Here is a 22,552-nt window from a genome sequence, read left to right on the forward strand (position 1 = left end):
TGCATCTGATAGGTTGGCTATCTCTTCATCACTAGTTGTATTTTTTCTGCAGCTTTGATCTGTTCTTTCATTTGGTCCATTTTTTTTTTGTCTTGGCATGCCTGTTATATAGTAAGAGATGGAGCCTTAGGTGTTCACCAGGACAGGGCAACCCATGTTGCTGAGTTGCAACGGAGGGGTCTGAGAGGGAACAATGCTGCTTGCTCCGCTCTCTTGCCAGTTTTCAGTCACTTCCCCTACTACCCACAATCAAATTGGGCCCTTCTGGTGCTGATTCCTGGGTGGGTGGGTCTCTCCAACAATCTCCTCTGTGAGCCTGGGAGTTTCTCCTGCTGCCACCTCAACTCCCCCAGGTGTTTTCAGTCAGTGGTTTTGAGGCTTTATTTCCCTGCACTGGAACCCTAGATTGTGTGGCCTGTCTCACTCCCCAGTTGTTCCTCCTGGTTTATCTGCCCATGAATTTGGGACTGACTAGTCTGCCAGCCACTGCCTTGCAGGCTCTAGTACTCCAGCTGCTGCCTTGCCGTGAGTCCTCTTCACCCAGCTGCCCGTCTCCACTCCTACTGGTCTGGATGAATGTTTCTTCTTTAACTCCTTGGTTGTCAGACTTCCATTGTGTTTGATTTTCTGTCAGTTCTGGTTGTTTTTTGTTTTTAAATTTGTTGTTGTCCTTCTTTTGGTTGTGTGAGGAGGCACAGTGTGTCTACTTACTCCTCCATCTTGGCCAGAAGTCCTGACTAGATCATTTTTATGCTGCTGAGGTCCTCACTAAGTTCCTTGAGCATCTCTGTGACCAGTGTTTTGAACTCTGCATCTGATGGATTGCTTATCTCCCATCTGTTTAGTTCTTTTTCTGCAGTTTCTTTGTCTACTCATTTTGGCAGCCTCCCTGTGTTTGTTCCTATGTTTTAGGTAGATTTGCTTTGACTCTGTGTTTTGGTAGTGTGGCCTAATATAGTAGGTGTCCTGTAGGGTCCAGTGGCACAGCCTCCCCTATCACCCAAGCTGGGTACTCGAGGTGTGCCCTTTGTGTAGGCCGAGTACACCCTCCTCTTTAAGTTCAGCCTTGATTGCTGTTGGAAGACCAATGTGAGGGATTTATCAAAGCCAGTCAGCTGCAAGGATTGGCCATGACCACTTACCACCAACTTCCATGAAGGATCAGCTGTGTAGGGGTAGGGTAGTAATGGTCTGATGTGGTCTGTAGCTGGCCACTGGGTGAATTGGCCCTGGGGTTTCCTGGGTGGTACAGGTTAAGGTCAGCCCCTACCTGTGTTTTGTCCAGGGCCACCCTGCCTGAGCAGTAAAGGAATCTGAGATGGCTGTTACTTATGCTGGGCTTGGAGATTCCCAGGTGAAGCCCACCTATGAATGCTTGTTGGCTGCTTCTAGTGCTGAGCCTGGGGCTCCCTGAGACCAACTGTTGCTTGGTTGATAGGGTTTACGAAGTTGTGAAGCATGAGCCAAGACCAGTTATTCACATGGAAAAGCAGCTTGGTTGGGCTCAATAAGCTGGGAGGGGCGTAGTCTCTGGGATCTTCAAGGTGGGGTCAAATGGTGTTAGCAGGTTGATGGAGTCTCAGATATGGCACCAGCTTGCCAGCTCTATGGGGAGAGGTTTCAGAAAAGAAATGGCCTCTGCTTGCCTTGATGCCAGATACTTCCGTTCTTCTTAGCTGCTACCCTAGTGCTGAAGCTCAGAGGGAGTAAGTCTGAATAGGTGAGTTGGTATGTGGGTGCTTTAAGACAAATTGCTTGGGGCTGCAGAAGTTTCTTTCACTGATTCAATCCCTGCTGGTTTTTGTAGCCAGAGTTCTGGGGACCTATCTTCTTGGCACTGGAACCCTGGGCTAGGGGCCCTGGCATTGGGTTGGGACTCCTTGGTCCCAAGATATCACTCCCAATTTTTAATCTACCACATATGGGTAAGGGGCCAGCCTGTTCTACATCTGCACCCCTTTACCAGTGTGGATGGATATGGTTTCTTTAATTTTATAGTTGTCAGACTTCCTTTCAACTTGATTTGTGATGGTTCTGAGTGATGGTTGTTCTGTATTTCAGTTGCAATTCTGATGTGGTTGTGCAAAGAGGTAAGCCATATCTGCCTACACTGCCGTCTTGACCAGAAGTCCCTATACTTCAAATTCTTAAAAATGTTTTCTCAATGACATGAGGTCTTCAAGCAGATTTGTATATTTTGTACCATGGGTTATCTCCATGGGCCTGGATCTCATGAAAAGGTTCACAAAGCTTGAGGTAAAAAAATACCTGACATTATTCGAAGTTTAACAAAAGAAAACAGCAAAAATTCCAGGCACTAAGGGGGCAGGCTTTATCTACAGAAAACCATAAAAAATTATTAATTTTTAAACTCTTGCCTATCAAAACTCTTAATTGGAGAGAAAAATATGTGTTGGTTAATATTATAAATCAAAATGTAGGTGTTTAAATTGTATTGTAGGCATGGATTCAGGAGGAAATGACAAACCTTTAAAGATCTTTAAGAATTAGAATTTATTTACGTGAAATTTAATGACAAATCCAGCTCTCTGTACCTTGGCTAGAGAAGAAAAGCATTATTTTGGCACACTCTTCCTCATACACAGGTATAACATCTTTAGTCTGATTCCCTGGTATGTCACCAACATGGCTGAATGTGTATCTGCACTTTTGTGAGGCCCAGAAATACCAGAGATAACAACTGAGACAATGAGAAGGAAACACATCCCTGGAGATTAAGTGGACAGAAGAGTTTTATTAATGAATTCCAGGAAGGAATGATGACAGAGACATGAAGGGACTAAATGAATTAGAACAGAAAGGAGTTCGCATTGGACAAAAGCCAGGAAAAAAAGCCAAAAGCCAGAAATTAAGAAAGCAGGTACAGAGAGAAACACACCTTCCCTCCTCCATATCAAAAAAAGAGCAAAATAGTATATTCTCATGTTTTGAAGTGCAAATGAATTACAGTTACTCCCATGGGGAAAACTGCAGCATCCAGCAAATGACAAAAATTGAGAAATTCCTCTGTGTTAAATTGTTATCCTATGTGTTTATTCTAAGATGATTCTATACCTAGAGAACTACTGTCTCAAATCAACTAAAATAGTAATAAAAGAACACCTGCATTTGAAAATTAAAAGAACTCCCTAGTTATATAAAAGCAACATTTTCAATTTTTTTGGTTCCTTGTTTTAAGGAATATTTGTTAAAACCTCTGGGACTACAAATATGTTAGGCAAACTGCATAGTACTCTGGAAAAAAGAAAGCTGATGTATTTTCTAATGTTGTTTTTTGACAACTTACTTCGAAGAGATGTTGTAAAGGATTGGACTGGAGTTTTTCTTCATAGCCAAACAGTTGAAAGCCAGTTCCCAGTAGACCTGCCACAATAATCCATAAATGAAAACATAAAATGGAACAGTAGAGAACAATCATGGCAGGGAACAGGTATAGTTGTATAAAAAGATCAATCTTCCATAATTATGTATCTTGAGAACATTGCAAATATATACTACCCCTTCTGCTACCCCATAAATTGACACAAGTCAAATTCAATATATTGAATCACAAATTCAATAAGTTGAAATAGATCAATTACTAAAATTAATTTCACAGAAACCAACAGACTATGGACTCATCAAAGGCAGGGGCTAAAACTAATTTATCTTTGTACTAACAGTGTTCAACAGTTCCCTAGCAGACAGAACAAAAGAATTATTTCTTGAGCAGTCACTCTGGGGAAAGCATGATGCTGGGCACTGGGTACTGGGCACTGAATGTTTGTGAGGACAAACTGATGGCAAGTGATTTCAAAACTTTCTTTTAAACTTATAAATGTAGTCCTGGCTGGTGTGGCTCAGTGGATTGAGCACTGGCCTGGGAACCAAAAAGTCAACGGTTCAATTCCCAGTCAGGGTACATGAGTAGGTTGTGGGCCAGGTCGGGCCCCCAGTAAGGGTTGTGTGTAAGGCAACCACACACTGATGTTTCTCTCCCTCTCTTTCTCCCTCCTTTCCCTCTCTCTAAAAATAAATAAGTAAAATATTTTTAAAAATAAACTTGTAAATGTTAAAATAAAACAAAGGTAGGAATTATCTTGGTATTGTAACATTAGTTCTTAAACAAATAATTGAATTACGGCAATAAAAAGTAACACTTGAAATATCCAAATTATTTCTCTCATTCACGGTGGCCAAGCAACAAAATTCTTTTATCTGGCCAACTTTTGTCAATAAGTTTTTTAAAGTCTTTGATGATAAGTTCAACATTCAGAAACAATTTAATTTGAATCTTAAAAAAAATAATTGAAGTTTATAACCCAGCAACAAAAACAACTAGTGTGGACTGTGAATATTTATACATTAGAATCTTGTGCTAAAAGATGATCACAGTTTCGGTTTGAAGGGGTATCTGCAGCCTGGGGACAACAGCAATAAAAGGTATTACAGTTTAATTATTTAAAAAATCACCTTTTTACAACTATATCAATTACCAAGCTTCAGCTCTAAAGAACCTACTGCCACTAGGCCTTGCAGATTGGTGTACATTTTCCTATACAGGCTCAGCAGAAAGTGGGATGCTACTGAACACATGGATATATGAGTATAATGCTTTGGAGCTGAGACAGGCCTAGAAGGATGACTAAAATATGTACCAGCTCTATTCACTTTCAAGCAAAAGCACATATGATTGTGATTCAGAGTCTTGGGAACAAGCAGGGTTTGGAAAGATGCTCAGTGTTCTAAAAAACAGAAATGGGAAAAGTAAACGCCAATTCCGTTTAACATTTCACCTAATATATTTTCAAAAACTAACTGTGCCTATGAATGTCTGCAAACTTCCAACATGGGATAGCTGAAACAACCAAAATCAACTCTTCAACAATGATGATTATAATGGAAATGTTGACAGATCATTAAGCATTGAAGTTCTTTAGAGAAAAAAACAGCTTTAATAAAATCCTGCAGCTAAAATTTTATGACTACCATAATCACATTTTTGCTAATGTCTGTGAAATGCCTTAAGTTGGTCAAACTAATGCAATGTGGACACCATCTATTAAATCTGACTGTTAAGCCTAGAACCTAAACGTCTGACTGCCAGATGCTGTGAACTGCAGGTAGAGTTTTAAAATTCAGTGCATGTTTTCTGATTCCTCCACATAAAAGCACAGTGGATATAAGAGTAGATTCAAGTTCTACCCTTTTTAAGGTCTAAAAGATTTTTTTTAACTCAAAGAATAATATTAATAAGAGAAAGTTATGATAAGTCTGTCTTTTGAAAACTTTGATTTCATTTCACTAGATATGGAACATAATATTGTCAGTAAACTTTAGAACTGGCAGTGCACACTGAACTTTATAGAAGCTTTAAAATATTACTTAGCCTTTCTTTTGGATTAGTATTATAAAATACCTCCCAGGACAAGAGTCATTCATCATTCTAAGTGACCCTTATGTGCCAAGCATTACGGACACAAAAATAATTAAGACATACTCCATGCCCTAAAAAATCATATTATCTAGCAGGAAGAGAAGCACACAAATAAGGCAGCGAGACAGAAGCCTATTTGAATAGAGCTGGCTACCAGGAATGTGGTGATGTGAGATGGTGGGCAAGGATGTGTCTGTGTGTCAGAGCTTTATAGAGGTGACACTGTAAGCGCTGGATCTTAAAAACATACATAGTAGTGGTCAGAGATATTTTAAACTTGCATTTTACATGCTATCAACCCTCCACCACCTTAGCAACTACATTTGTCTTGCCCTTCCATACCCTGATTACTGGTGTATATGAGCTAGGAATGATTCTGACTAAATTCTTGATATTGGAGATAATTTGTGGCACCTCTCAGTCTGGGTCTCACCCCTCTCTTCCTCTTTGTTTTTCCTCCAGATCATGGGCCCAGGATATAAAAACATGTAGGGGGCCCAGGGAGGCTGGACTTCCCTTGTTTTAAAAATGGTGGGTCACACCTTGGCTGGTGTGGCTCAGTTGGTTGGGCATCGTCCCGCAAAGGGAAAGGTTACTGGTTCGATTTCTTATCAGGACACATGCCTGAGTTGCAGGTTTGGTCCCCGGCTGGGGCATGTGGGAGGGCAACTAATCAATGTTTCTCTCTCATATCAATGTTTCTCTCCCTTTCTTCCCCTCTCTCTCTAAAAAAGTAAATAAATAAAGTCTTTTTAAAAAATGGTGCCTTGCTCTGACCTGTGTGGCTTTGGCATCATCTCGCAAACTGAAAGGCCATCAGTCTGATTCCTGGTCAAAGCACGTGGGTTGCAGGCCAGGTCCCCAGTCAGGGCACGTGCAAGAGGCAATGGGTCCATGTTTCTCTCACTCTCTTTCTCCCTCCATTCCCCTCTCTTTGAGAGTGAATAAAATCTTTAAAAATAGAGGTGGGCCTTGAGAAGAGTATATATAGCTATATTTCTTCCCTGTATATTTACTTGTCCATTTAACTCACAAATAAGAGATTTTTCTTTAATAAAACCACAAAAATCTGTATTTATTGGGTGTTTGTCTAAATGTGTGAAGTTTCCTCCCTCAAAACTTACTTGTGTGGTGAGAATTAGTCTAATAAATAGAATACAAGATTTATGCAAAGAGCCATTAGGAAGAAAAAAAACAGGTAGGAAGCACTACTTTATCTAATGAGATTCTGCCTATATTCTGTCCACATGATCAAGAGACCTGATATTAAAACATATTAAATTTAACAGTGAAATGAAAAATAAAATATCAAACTTACTTACCAAACTGCATGCCCCAATCTCCAAGGTAATTTATTCTGGTTACTTGATGTCCTAAAGCTTCTTTGAGATTTGCTATGAAATTTCCTAGTAATGAATAAAACATACAGTTTCTCATTCTTGTTATCCATTTTGGCAAAAGAACCATGTGCTTCTCTATTGTCAAAGTATAATACAGAAAATTCTTTTGGTAAAATTTACCAATTCAGTTTTTTAAAAATTAAAACATTCAGTACTGTGTTTTCATCTATGTTATAGAATGTAAGAAATTATTGTGGGGGCACTTATTACAAGGAATCTCCTAACTTTCCCAAGAACAGAGTGTTTATTAACATTAATGGGAGTAGGGAACACATCCAAGTCAATGCCAAAGGCAGAAAATAAAATTGTCTTGGTAATTAATAAGAGGCAATATGGCTGTGCCCTAAAGACCCTGAGCGATATTGGCTTTATTTCTAAATAGCTCACTTTGCTGAGTAGATTTTCAATAAATATTCTGTCTTCCTGGTCCAAATAGTTCCTTTAACAACTATTAAATAACAACTTTGTCATGATCTATCCATCATTCCTTTTTATCACTCCTTCAATTTTGACTTATTCATGTAGCTTTTCTTTTTTTTTTTTTTTTTTTGCTTTTCTTACACTGTATATTTGTTACATTCTTTTTTCATCAAGTCCAATCATTTCTTCTTTTAAAATGCAGCTTGAGAACTTAGGAACAATGAAAGCTGACTCCAGTTTAATAATAATGTATGCCACAACTGCTGATTTCTCTAATTCTTAGAAGTATTCAAGTATGGGTTAAATGACTTTCTCTTAAGCATGCATAGACAGATTTTTATATTGAAGCATGCAGTAGACAGATTTTCATATTGAAAGGCAGATTAGATGAGATAAACTTCAAAGTCAGTTCCAATTCTAATTGCAGTTTTTAAATTGGACTGCTGCATTATATGTTTTAAATGTCTAAAAATCATAAACCTACCACACTAAACCAGCAATTGTCAACTGGTGTGCTTCAAGAGGCACACTGCTATGCTGCAAGGAATTTTAAAACATGCAGTACCCTACTATGTGTTTAGTTGGGGGCAGTGACCTCTTTCCTTAGATTTTCAAATAAAGAAATGACAACAGCCAACACAACAGCCACGGTGTGAATGAATCAAAATTACCTGCTTTTTTTTTTTTTTTTTTTTTGGTCAGATTTTGTGCAATTTGGATGTCAGATTTTGTGGGATTTTAGTAATCAGTTTATGTGTGCCATGAGATAAAAAAGAAGGCTAAAATAACTGCACTTAAACATTATAGCTATGAAGTATGATAGTAATCTTTATTAGAATAGTCTTGTTTCTGATTGCTCTACCCAGCAAAGCTCTCATTTAGAATGGGAGAGAAGATAAAGTGCTTTTCAGATAAGGTCAAATTAAAGGAGTTCATCATCACCAAGCCCTTACTTTATGAAATGCTAAAGGGACTTATCTAAGAAAAGAAGATAAAGAAAAGACATGTATAGTAAAAGGACAGCAAACTCACAATTATTAACAACCACACCTAAAGCAAAACCAAAAGAAACTAAGTAAACAACTAGAATAGGAACAGAACCACAGAAATAGAAGGCACATGGGGGAGCTAGCAGTAGGGGTGGGAGGAGGAGAGAGGGGGAAAAGGTATAGAGAATAAGTAGCATAGAATGTAGGTTGAAAATAGATAGGGGGAGGGCAAGAATAGCACGGGAAATGTAGAAGCTAAAGAACTCATAAGTATGACACATGGACATGGACTAAAGGGGGGGAACATGGGTGGGAGAGGGGGCACAGGGTGGAGGGGAGTGAAGGGGGATATGGGACAACTGTAATAGCATAATCAATAAAATATATTAAAAAAAAAAAAAAAAAGAATAGTCTTGTTTCAATTTCCAGTCTTGAACACTTCAGTTAGCACACCCATCACTACGACTGAGTTTCTTTTTCTATTTAAATTGAGATATAATTGACATACAACATTGCTTCTTTTTTAAAACAAAATACATAACAAAAAAATTGGGAGAGATTATTACCAGCTCCACATTACTGTATTTTTCAGACTATAAGATGCATGTCCCCTCACCCCCAACCAATTTGGGAGGAATAATGGTAGTTAATGCTGCTGTTGAGTTGTTTACATTTACATTGGTGAAATATTATGTTGTTTATGTTATTAAATATTTTACCACATGTTTTGCTTCAAAAATTTTTCCCTATTTTCCTCCTCTAAAACCTAGGTGTGTCGTATGGTCTGAAAAATATGGTAATTATTTTCATTTTTACATCTTTTAGATCTTCTCATATACATACATATTTTTTATATTTTTAAAAAGTTAAAATCATAACAAATATACCAGTTAAAACTGGTTTTTGAATTAATCTTTTCGTTTTGAACAAATTTCTCTTTTCCACTTTTAAACCAATTTTCCCCATTTCATGTAATATTTGATTAGCATCAAGTTCATATAAATTTAAACCTTTTTGTTCTATTGTTATTTAAGCATTAAACCATAAGACTGGATTATCAAAGACACATTTAGTATTTTCTGTGAAATGACACTTACCTATGATGGTAGAACGCAAATGTCCAACGTGAAATTTTTTGGCAATGTTAGGTGAACTGCAAATAATATAAAAAATTATATTTCTGTTCTAAAAACAAGAGATCTAAAATGAACTAGGTCATGCCTCCAGAGTTTAACACATCTGGGGACTTAGGCCTTTGGTAATTTGTGGCAAAGATAAGTTAGAACTCAAAGAATCATCCTTAGAGAAACTGATTCTGTGATTCATGAGGCTGTGCCATACACAGAAGTGGCACACTTAAGAAGAAGCAGATACATTTAAGGATTGAGTTTAAAAATGAAGACATTCAGAAATATTGTTTTGACACAAACAATGTTGACTATAGGGAATTAAATTTAGTGTACCAGTTCACAAACCCTTTATCTTGTTAAAAATTATTGAGGGTCCCAAGAAATTTTGTTTGTATGGGTAGTATCTATCAATATTTATTATATCAGAAATTAAAAGAGAAAAATATAAAAAATATTTATGAAGTAATCTTTCCAGAACAATCAAAAGTCTGATTCACCACTCCAAATTCTCAATCAACACTTTTATCACTCCTCTGTGTGCCTAAGAAGTCTTAATCAATAATTTAACAATACAAACTCTTCTAAGGCACTCACTACTAACAGGCAGTTTTATGCACTTAACATGCATTAACTCACTTCATACCCATAAGAAGTGTGAGTGAGGTACTGTTATCTCTTATTTTACAGATGGAGGAACTGGGACAACAAGGAAAAGAGGTAATAAAGCCAATGTGGCAATATCTTGATCACCTGAATCTGGGTGATGAGTATATGGGATTTAATTTTACTTCTCTTTTGTATATGTTTAAAATTTCTATAAGTTTTTCAATATTAAAAAGATGAATTAACCAGAAAGCCAGAAAAATATATAAATCACTAGTTTTATAAAGCTGGGTAGTTAAGGTCTGTGATTTTAAGAGAATGAGAACAAACAAGGTGATCCCTAGGACTGCCTTAACAGCAAATTTGTGAGCTAAAGAAAAATTTATAGCACAAAATGTTTATATTGGAAAAGAAAAAAAAAGCTTCAAACCAATAACCTAAGGTTTTCCTTTAAAAAACTAGAAAAGGATGACCTAAGTAAGCAGAATAAAAGAATAATACAGAGAAAAGCACAAATCAATAAAGTAGAAAACAAAGATAGAAAAGTTCTATTACTATACATAATTGTAGTGGTGGTTATGCAGCCTGTACACTTTTGCCAAAACTCATCAAAGTATATGCTGAAATATGGTGAACTGTACTGTGTTGCATGTAATTACAGCTCAATAAAGCTGATTTAAAAAGAGATCAACAAATACTACTACAAAACAACAAAATTACAAACCAGCCTTGGATGTCCTGCTGTTGAAAGAACATAAGTTACACTGTTTAGTGAAAAAAGCAAGGAGTCGAACAACATATAATGTGTGACATCTGTTTATGAAGGCAAAGAATATCTCTAGGTGACTAAACAAAAAGCTAGTTTGGTGAATGCCCAAAGGAGAGAACCAGGAAACTGGGATGGGAAGACTTTCTCTTCACTGAATATACTTTTTCAATCTTTGATTTTTTCAAAGGTATTGATAGTATTTTAGGTGTTTATATTACTTTTTAAAGCTTTCACAGAGCTTTTGTGTTTTTTCCTCTAGGGATAAAAGAATTGAGTCTATGTAGGTCTTCAGCCTTAACAAAAAGCCACTTGAAATCATCAACTCGCCATCCTCTGGCACCATGTTCCTATTGGGAAGGAAAAACAGTAAGATGGAAAATACAAATTCAACTCCCTGGCAACCAAAGTAGTGGCAGTGAATGAATTAGAGTTTGGACACCTTACTGGGACTTGTAAAAAATTTCATGTTAATTTCCTCAATCTTATAAGAAAAGACAAATATTATTGCTCTTGTTTTCCAGGTAAGAAAAGAGACCAGAGATCACCAAACCAGTTACTAGGAGTTAGAACTGGTACCCTCATCTTTTGGTTTCTCATTTTTGTAATCAGAGGTCCTCAATCTGTTGTGTGAGAACACTTCACCTGGGCACAGCAGAGGGTAGGAGAAGACTATGTTGAGGAAAGACGAGGAAAGGCTATCACCACTGACTGCTCCTACAAGTTTGATCTGAATAAAGTAAGAGAAGGGCCAACTTTGCAGAGAGAGGCAACAGTAGTTATCTTCAAGTTTTACACCACCTATGATGGACAGTCTTCTACTGTGGTACTTCATCACTCTGCTCCTAAATCTGACAAAACACATATATGTATCAGGAAAGCAGTAAAGGTTAGGTATGCAGTTTCCAGAGTCAGAGTTAGAATTATCACCCTGAGCAAGTTACCTATTATCATCATCATCTCGATGTAGGGGGCAAGTTTTTGGAGCACTGTGATGATATCTCTTGCTTTTAGGGGGAAAGTTGCTTGGTCTACTTGAGACACTATATATTTAAAACATTCTCTTCTATCACCTCTCTCATTTTCAGAAGAAATTCAAGAACAATGTTTCTATCAATTTTGCTCCATCCCCCACCTGTTTGTCTCTACTTTGAAACCACAATGGTAAGCACCACAGCAGCCAGAAAACTTTCAAGGGAGGAGGACAGCTGTGGTCGGCCCGCAGCAAGGTCAGATGGAAAATGACAGACAGCAAATATGGCTACTGAGAAATGGACTCTGCCTTCATCAGCTCAAATGCTCATTTAAGTTCTAGCCACCCTTAACCACTTTGGAAAAAAGTAGAGGGGGTAAATCCATAGGCAAATAAACCATCATAGAAAAAGCCTATAACTCAAATAGAACAGGTTATTGTTAGACATTTCTTGCAAGCATAAATAAAAAAAGAGCACTGTATGGGAAACAAAAACTGAGGAGAAAAGCCAGAGAATAAATGAGTAAGGAAAACTAAGGTTTTGGTATTTTGAGCTTGGCTGGGCAGGAAAGATGGGGAAGTGAAAATGAGAAAGAAGGTGTTAGAAATGAGCACTGGTGGCAACTTTTCAAGTTTCAAGAAGCTTGAAAGGGCATGATTTCAAAAAGGTACACATGGGGACAGATACTATACCACCTCCCTACTGATTTTCCTTTGCTGCTCATTAGGTAAAAGCAAGGGCTGTGAGAATAACAGGGTACTGAAGTGTCTCTCCAGAGAAGGTGATGTGTCCTGCATCAATGTGAAGACACGAAAAGAATTAAAGATGGCCACGAATCTCTGCCACTAAGAGATGTAGTGTATTTTTTCCTCCCCCCAGATGTGGACTGATGTTGTAACTTGCTTTGAGCAGCAGAATGTGACAGACGTGAGGCTGTGCCTATTCCAAGACCATATGTGTTTACCATCTTGGAACCCTAATCACTTTTGTAAAGAGGTCTGGCTACTCTGTTGGGGAGACAATGTGGAAAGAGATGCCTGGACAGCCCTCGGGTGAGCTGCCATACAAATAAATGAGCCACCTGCATTTCTAGCCCCAGTATAATCTCTAGATAAACAGAGCTGTGTAAGTGACCACAGGGAAGTAAAAGAATCATTGAGCTAAAACCACCCCTGATTTCTTGATCTGTGAACATTAAGTCATGAACATTAAAATGGTTGTTTTAATCAGGGGTTGGCAAACTTTTTCTTAAAGAGCCAGATAGTAAATATTTTAGGCTTGCAGGCCACGCCACCTGACCTCAACTATTCAACTCAAGTCTACTCAACTGTTACTGTAGTATAAAAGCAGCAACTACAGACAACATGTTAACTGAATGTGTTGGCCTGTGTTCCAATAAAACTTTACTAAAACATGTGGCATACTGGATTTTGCCCATGAACTGAAGGTTGCTAATCCCTGTATTAAGTATTTTTAAAAAAGATTTTATTTATTTATTTTTAGAGACACGGGAAGGGAGGGAGAAAAAGAGGGACAGAAACATCAATGTGTGGCTGCCTCTTGCATGCCCCTAGCTGGGTACCTGGCCTGCAACCCAGGCATGAGCTCTGACTGGGAATTGATCAAGTGATCCTTTGGTTTACAGGCTTTTGCTTAACCTGGTGAGCCATACCAGTTTTGACATAATGCAAGAGGAGGTACTGAAACAACAGGCAAGTTGCTTTGGAAGGTGGCCTCACGGGGGACCACATGAAGTCCCTATCCTCTCTGATACAACAAATGTTTAAGCTTAACATTTATGTATCATGATTGAGGTGCACTGCTAGTATAAGATTTATTCATATTCTCTGCTCCATAGGATCATTAGTTAGTCAGCAATCAGTCCTCATCATAAATAGATGAGTTTACAGAATCTTACAGGATGTCTTTCCTAAGGACAGAAATGAATGGTAGAAGCAGTACAAATGTGGAAACCATAAAACCCATTTGCTTCTGATTATGCAGGTGTTAATCATATCTAAGCTGAATCAAGTTATCCTCATAAGTTATAATGAGTTAGAAAACCCGCAGTCCTATTTCCCATATTAAATTTTTAAAGTCCTCCACAGAAATATATACTTAAGGAAACAAAAGGCTCTAGCAAGTTCTAGCTTCCTATATCAAAAAAAATTCATTAAGACTCTTCTTCAGGTTTTAGGAAGGCAAATTCAACACCTCTGATAATTTTTACAAGCTGTCAACCTGTCAGCTATGCTCTGAAAGTGTTTCCTTTTCTTTTTTGGTTAATTAAAAACAGTTCAAATACTAGATAGTTGTACTGATAGCATATCAAAAAGTTATTATGAAGACTATTTAGAAATATATTAAAACTTCAAGCTGTTTTTCTGATAATTTTTAAAATTATATATGACAAATACTACAAGGTTTTATTCCCTGGAATCAAATTATGTTAAAATTTTTAATATGGTAGTAACAATTACCTCTGCTTTAAAATTTTACTAAAATGAAGAAATAGTTCTTCAAAAAAAGTAACTGTTAAATACTCAAATTCAAAAAAAAGAAAGAGCTCATGATAATCACTAGACTTTTTTTCTATTGGAGTATAAAACTTTTTATTCAATTCATTGTGATTTTAAGAAAATAATATAATCTCTCTGGTTTTCAATTTTTCCACATGTAATTTTATGAGACCTCAGATGATGATAGTAAAATAGTCACCTGCTCAGCCAACTGATTAACCAACACATAAGAGTAGCACTAACCTGAATTCAACCACAATCTTCTTCTGGGGAAGACCAGAGAAAAGCTCACTTTTCAATCCATATTTTGAGCCATCTTCGATTACTTGATTTAGCACTGTCTAAAAAGTAAAGGCTGGGATTTAATGATAGAAAGAACCTGCAATTTTTAAAACTACTTTGTTACTGGGAACTAAATGTTGCTGATTTGCTTATTCTAATTTACAGAACTGAGAATTTTATACCAATGCGAGCAGCACCACCTGCTTGAGTTCCTGTCTACAGGGCTCTGTGTTCTTTTATACAATACATCCTGTCTATTCCTCCGCATAGTGATTAATCATGTAAGCATTTTACAGGTGAAGAAATTGAAGTTTAGAGGGGTTAAGTAACTGCCAGAAGTCCCACAGCAAACACTACTGATAACACCAAAACCAGGAGCAACATCTAATATTTTACTGACTGCATACTACGTGTCAGGCACTGTTCTAAGCATTTTCTATGCATGTACTCACTTAATCCACACAATAGCCTTAAGAGATAGACATCATTTCTACAAATGAGGAAGTAGGAGCACAGAGAGGTTAAGTAATTTACCCAAGGTCATATGGCTATTAAGTCATGTAATTGTTTTACTCCATAGCTTATGTGCTAGCTATTGCATGCTGCTGCTATTTTTTGTGATACTAATAATCACAAGCAATGGTAGAAAACAAATAAAAAATTAGAACTCAAATGACTATTGGCTATGTAAGTAAAAGCCAGGAAATTTTACAGAAACAACCAAAACATAGTCTAGGTTAATTTTTAGTTATTAACAGAAGACTATTATATAGTTCACAAAATTCATATTTTATTTTGCTAATGGTGATTATTTATTTTAGGATTTTGAATTTACTGTGATAGACTTTTACTACTTTTATATTGTTTTGCTTTTCAAACTGGATTCTGAGTCCTAAATATGAAGTTCATGACATGAAGAATTTTATGATCATAAATGAGAGTTAGTTAAGATGGTCACTTAATGGAAAAGGCAGAAATGCAGCAGGAAGCAGCAAAATAATACTTTTATGATGCATCTCCAGAGCGCTAGGTTCAAGTCTAGATGCTTTTATGTTATCTTTAAGCCTCATAATCTTAGAGGTGGGCAACATTTCTCACCAAACCGCTGCAAAAACTAAGGTTCAGAAACAGTATGTACCAGTATTTGCCCAAGGACACAAAGAAAACATTCTCTTCACTCACACTGTACAGTAGGACACAGAGATAAAGGATTAATAACACAGAGACATTAAAGAGAAAAGTGCCTGTCATATACTAGGTGCCTTATTGAATGTTAATTACTTCAAGAATATGTGTGACAAGAAGGCTGCAAGTGGAGAGGTAAACAGTAAGAAGAAAATCATACTCAGATTGTTCTAAAGTTAAAGTCTACCCATCTTTTTCACTTTCCATCCCTTTTTATGCACTGGATGGTAGACTCCACAAATGGTAACAGCAATAAGTTAGAATGCTCTTTATAAATGACTCTCAGTTCATTGGTTTCTCTGGCACAAATACAAAAAAGTAACTTTAATGAAAAACTATCTTATATGCTTCACTTCCAAACATTCCTTTTACAATTGGAGCACCTTGCCACCTGGAGCTTTTTTCTCTACTATTTCACTGAAAGTGCTCTCCAATCAAAATTCTAAATGCCAAACCTAAATGAATGCTTAAATTTTAATATATTACTTTTATGAGTACATTCTTTTTCTAAAATAAAAAATAAACAAGGTAAAGCTCAAGTCTAGAGTGAATCCCTTTTGATCCCTTTGTCCCTTCTGGTGTTCCCCAGGGATGCCCACCTTTCACACACTATCTTAGCTGAAGACTACTCTCCTCTTGCAATGACCCTCCCTCTTTGGTTGTATTGACACCACTCTCTACAGACTTTTGCCTCTTGGTTTCCTTTGCAGGCTTCTCTTCTACTGCCTGTCGCTCCACTTCTCACCCTGTACTCCTTCCTTGCTTCTAGTCCTTACATTACACATCTCCTAGGTATAAATTGCTAAGACTTCAACTACTACTTACCTAACAAAATACCGCCTGTGCCACAGAGTGATATATCCAGCTTAGGTCTGGACAGCTCTCCTAAGCACTTCAAACAGAATATATTGGTTTGGCCAAAAAGTTCGTTTTTTCCATAAAATAAAAGGTACATTTTTCATTTTCAAGAGTAACTTTATTGATCTGGACATTTTCGTATGTTGGCCATCTCCAGCATTCATTGTTCTCAATTAATGTCTTGATTTTATCACTATCAACTTTAACTGGTGTACATGAAACTTTGTAAACCACCTTTGACATGTTTGATAAGTCACAGCACTTCCTCCATACACTGCACAAATCTTTTTTTTTGCATTTCAGTTGTTTTACCTTTCTTGAAATAATAAAGCATAATATGCTGAAAATGTGTATTTTCTTCCATCTTCAATATTAAAATGGCTACACAAAAATTCATTGATTTTGATAAGTTTTATTTTTAATGCATGCTGATAGTACAGTGGTTACCATACAATCTAACAAAATTGTTTCAAATGAAGTTAAAGACAACTAAATGCTATCAGAGTGCTCTTGTGGAAATAACCAAACCAACTTTTTGGCCAACCTAACATGTCTCCTCCTTCTGCATTCTCCATTTCCATGAACTTTACCCCCAACTAATCAAGTCTAAAACACAGGAGTTCCTAAGATTACCCCTTTCCCTCCTTCATATCCACAACCAATCAGATATTAATCACCACGCCCAGCTAATGCTACCTCCTAAATATCATTGTAGTTGTACCCTCTGCCCCATCATATGTCAGCGATACCACTACAAAACAATAACGACAACAAAGCAGTAACAGCTATCTTCTTATAATGTACATATAAATTTACAGTTGGCCATTGAAGAATGAAGGGGTTAGGAGCACTGACCTCCAGTGCAGTTGAAAATCCATGTATAACTTTTGACTCCCCCAAAACTACTAATAGCCTACTGCTAACAGGAAGCCCTATCAATAAACAGTCTATTAATACATTTTTGCATGTTATATATACTATATACTGTATTCTTACAATAAAGTAATCTAGAGAAAAACATATTTAAAAAATCATCAGGAAGAGAAAATACATTTACAGCATTTATTGAAAAAAATCCATGTATAAGTGGATCCATGAAGTTCAAACCTGTGTTGTTCAAGAGTCAATTGTATAACTATGAAAATGAAACTTTATTAGTGTAATACCAAAAATTATCATATGTTCTAGCTGTGGTACACAGAGGAAAATGCTAAAATTCTTTATGCAGAGCATATGAGGCCCTTCACAGTGTATAATTTCATATCCTCCCCATGCTATCCTATATGCATAGCATACTCAAAGCATACTAGCTGATTTCCAGACCATGACATGTTTTTGACTGTCTGTGCTCTGGCCCAAGCTGTCCTCTCTGCCTGCTCTTGTATCACCCAGGTAAATTCTTTTTTATCTTTGTCTCAATTCAAGGTTATTCTTCTCGCCTCAAGACAGACTTAAGTGCAACTTTCTTTACACTGGATTGCAACTTTAAGCTTGCCTCCATTATATTATTCATCACATTATCATATCCATCACACTTTACATTACTTTTTATGCTCCTATTTTTGATCATAAGCTCCTTGAGGGCAGGAGGAGCTATCTTTAGATTTCAGTAATATAGTCCCCGGTAAATAATAAGCAGAAGGTTTATTAAATTAATGGGCACATAGAAGCTATCAACTCTAGACTGGCAGTGAGCTAGTAAATTCCCTCATTCCAGATGAATTTGCTAGATGAGCAAGCTAGATGTTCATCTATTCATCAATATGTCTAAATGTAAGATGTACCAGTAATGCAAATATAGGTGCATAATGAGTATATAATCAGAAATTAAATCTACCAAAGTTTTCACTTTTTGGAGTGCTTTAACAAATTAACAAATACTCTAATTGGCTAGCACTTGTTGTTTATCACCATCACTTTTCTGTGGATGACTTTTATCATTTTACCTAACTCTTTGTTGGTTGCTATTTTTCTATAGCTCTCAACAGGACTGCTAAGAGAGCTACCACTACCTATTTGTCTAGTGAATTCTTTAGTCAATGGTGGAAAAGTGCTTAATTATTAATTCTTTCCTTGTGTTCAACCAACTGCACTACACGTTACTTCAATGCATCCTGACTGCCTACTGACATAAACTTAATTCGTAAAATAATGACCAAAATTAGAACCATTTAAATCAGTATCTCTTTTTTCTTAAGTCTTAGTGAAGCATGTAAAATTGAATTTGGCAAATAAAAAAATGCATGTATATATGTGAAATAAAAATGATGTTATCCACTGGGTACTTCTAAGGCATACATAAAAAACAGGATTGGTTCCTAGCTAACCTCTTATTTTTTCTTTCCACAATCTGAAATTATTATTACTTGAAGTTAGTTTCTCTTGAAAGTCATCCCATAAGCTACTAACAGGTGAGATCTGATACCAAAGTGACAGTTCTTCACAATGTATGAACTGATCATATCATCTTCTAGCTTTGAAATTTTATGATCTAGTCCCAGAGATCTGGCAGTTTCTATTGCATCTAATTCATACTTTAGCCTCCTACCTTTGAGAATGATTTATATGAAGAGAGTGTAAGCCACTATTAGCGATGCAAACTTAAGCTAACATTTAATCATCCTCAGTGCTCGCAGAGCTAATAACTCAACAGCAATTCACAAACAGGTAATGTTTCATGCAGGCTAAGTTTGTACATGTGTAAGCAATGACATATTCATAATTCTCTTTTTCAGGAGTAAGTTTTGGACATAAATCACTGGCTACAAGTCAATCTTAATAACTCTAAAATGTAAAAAAAAAAATAAAAAGGATTTTTAATAGTCCTAAAAGAGCTGAATATTTTTTCTTGATATGACCTGAAAAATTCATTAGGCACACAAAAGACCACTATTTAAGGCCAGAAATAATAGACCCAGATGTAGAAGAAATTAGACTTTAAGCAAAAAATAATTATCATTAAAAAATTATAGTATATGACTTCTGGTCAAGATGGAGGTGTAGGTAGACACACTTCACCTCCTTCATGCAACCACAGAGAGAAGTACAAGTATTTCTCAAAACAAATAACAATTAGAACTGTCAGAAAATTGAGCTGTATGGAAGTCTTACAACCAAGGATTTAAAGAAGCCACATTCATTCAGATGGATAGGAGGAGTGGAGTGCTGAGATGTGTGGAGAGGCAGTATGGCATGGAGTGGTGGTGGCAGTGGCAGATTGGGCGGTCCCACATTCACATATGGTGGATAAAAATGGGGACAGATACCTTGAGAGTGAGTGATCCTAGCCCCAAGCCAGAACGCAAGGCTCAGGGTTCCAGTGCTTAGAAGGTAAATCCCCATAACTTCTGGCTATAAAAACCAGTGGGGGTTGGGACAGCGGAAGAACCTGCTAGAGTTTCAAGAGAGTTCGTTTAAAGGGCCCGAATGGTCCTAGAATGAATGCAAACTCACCCATTCTTTGATTCATGACCAGGGCTACAGCTGGAAGGTCACCAGTTGCATACAGAAAGTGGGTGAAGTGACTGGAAACAAGGAGAGTGCTGGCAAACCTCTAGAAGCCAGGCAGAGGCATTATCCCCTCTCTGAACCCTCCCCTCACACAGAGCTACAGAGTGTGAAGCAGGTTGTTCCACCCTCATGATTACCTAAAGCTCTACCCCACACAATTTACAGGTGCCTCTTATAGGGAGTCAAAGCAGCTCTACCTAATACACAGAAATAAACACAGTGAGGCTGCCAAACTGAGGAGACAAAGAAATACAGCCCACATGAAAGAACAGAACAAATCCCCAGAAAAAGAACAAAATGGAGATAACTAATCTATCAGATGCAGAGTTCAAAACACTGGTAATCAGGATGCTCAAAGAACTCACTGTGTATGGCAAAAACATAAGGGAAGATATGAAGGTTACAGTAAGTGAAATAAAGAAAAATCTACAGGGAACCAACAGTTGAGAGGATGAAGCCCAGAATCAAATCAATGATTTGGAACACAAGGAAGGAAAAAGCATTCAATCAGAACAGCATGAAGAAAAGAGAATTCAAAAATATTGAGGATAGGTTTAGGAACCTCTGGGACAACTGTAAATGAACCAACATCTGAATCATAGGGGTGCCAGAAGGAGAAGTGGAAGAGCGAGAAATTGATAACTTATTTGAAAAAATAATGAAAAAAAAACTTCCTTAATTTGGCAAAGGAAATAGACACACAAGTCCAGGAAGCACAGAGTCCCAAACAAGTTGGACCCAAAGAGGAATACACCAAGACACATCATAATTAAAGAGCCAAAGATTAAAGATAAAGAGAGAGTCTTAAAAGCAGCAAGAGAAAAGCAGAGTTACCAACAAACGAGTTCTCCTAAGACCATCAGTTGATTTCTCAAAAGAAATTTTGCAAGCTAGAAAGGACTGGCAAGGCATACTCAAAGTGATGAAAAGCAAGGACCTACAACCTAGATTACTCTATCCAGTGATCATTTAGGTATCATTAGGTATCCAGGTATCATTTAGAATGCAAGGGCAGATAAAGTGCTTTCCAGATAAAGTAAAGCTAAAGGAATTCATCATCACCAAACCATAATTACATGAAATATTAAAGGGACTTACTTAAGAAAAAGAAAAAGGCACCTGTATGAACATTACGAACAAAAGGCAAACCTACGAACATTAAAAAAGCAACAAATTCACAACTATCAACAACTGAATCTAAAAAAATAAACTAAGCAAACAAGCAGAACAGGAACAGAATCACAGATACGGAGATCATTTGGAGGGTTATCAGTTGGGGCTGGGGGAAAGGGGATGAATGGAGGAAAAGGGTGCAGGGATTAGGAAGCATAATTTGGTTATGCTTTCAATACAGACACTTTCAATACCCTCTTTTTAGACTATGGGTGTTTGTTCACTGCTTAGATACTGTAAGCAATGGGCTTGTTCCTTTAACAAAATCACACTAAGATCCAGATCCTTAAGGACACAATGAAGGGAGAATTTCTATGTGAGGAAGAGTAGCTGGACCTGGAAGCCCTAACTGTTATTCTCTCTTTTGTCAATGGAGAAGAATTTGGGAATATTTTTAATAGCAAGTGGGCTCCTTAAGCCAGTGAAAATCTGTTTGTTAATTGTAATAAAGGATGAAAATTCATGGCTATTAAATGTTGAAGTTATTAAGTAAATATTGTATTTTCCTGTGTATAATGCACACTCACATTTGTGGCCCAAACTATGAGAAAAAAATTCTTTTGTTTTAATTTCCTAATTTATTTATTTAATTTATATTTAGGTAGTTGTTTCTTGTATTACAAAGGAATTTCAGCATTTATTTTTAAACATATTATGGTACAAGAAATTTTATGTAAGAATTACCAAACACAAGAAACACAAGGTATTTCAGGTACTACTGGGTATCCTTATTTTTTCCCTCAAAAAGCTGGGCAAAACCATGTACATTATACACAACAAAGTATGGTCTATATCTTGACTTAAAATAAAAACTACATCTCTTTCAGGTAAGCTGGCTATGAAAGCAAACTCTAACAACTATAAAGGACATATGGACAAAGCCAACAGGGAGGGTGGAAGCAAGAGAGGGAGGTGAGTTTGGATGGGGTGGGGAGAAAATGCAGATAATTGTAACTGAACAACAATAAAATAATTTAAAAATAAAAAGGCAAACTCTATCTACCACAGCACATATTCCCATCTTAGGAAAAGCAAAAACAGTACAATATTGATGCCTATCAAATGGCCTAAAGTTTGATGGGCACTTCGATGAGTTGCATATCTACTTCAATAAAATTAAGACAACAACTGGAAAGGTTACTTACTTAAAATAGTAGACTCATGGTTTGCTAATTTTTTTTTAAAGATGCTATTTGTTTTTTAGAGAGAGGGGAAGGGAGGGAGAAAGAGAGGGAGAGAAACATCGACCAGTTGCCTCTTGCATGCCCCCAACCCAGTACATGGCCCACAACCAGGCTTGTGTTCT

General features: G+C 36.9%; 1 protein-coding gene across 2 annotated transcripts in view; it reads right to left on the bottom strand.

Annotated features, from left to right (window-relative positions):
• The window catches only part of RARS2 (arginyl-tRNA synthetase 2, mitochondrial), a 68,935-nt gene that overhangs the window by 27,059 nt on the left and 19,324 nt on the right, over positions 1 to 22,552 (bottom strand). For both annotated transcript variants that reach the window (XM_036024448.1, XM_036024447.1), the window contains exons 5-8: positions 14,482 to 14,579; positions 9,344 to 9,399; positions 6,760 to 6,843; positions 3,308 to 3,384 (exon numbers count right to left, since the gene is read on the bottom strand). In XM_036024448.1, coding sequence (XP_035880341.1) covers positions 3,308 to 3,384; positions 6,760 to 6,843; positions 9,344 to 9,399; positions 14,482 to 14,579 — 315 coding nt within the window. The remainder of the gene's footprint in view (positions 1 to 3,307; positions 3,385 to 6,759; positions 6,844 to 9,343; positions 9,400 to 14,481; positions 14,580 to 22,552) is intronic.

Source organism: Phyllostomus discolor, chromosome 4, assembly GCF_004126475.2.
Source record: "Phyllostomus discolor isolate MPI-MPIP mPhyDis1 chromosome 4, mPhyDis1.pri.v3, whole genome shotgun sequence".
NCBI classification, from domain to species: Eukaryota; Metazoa; Chordata; class Mammalia; order Chiroptera; family Phyllostomidae; genus Phyllostomus; species Phyllostomus discolor.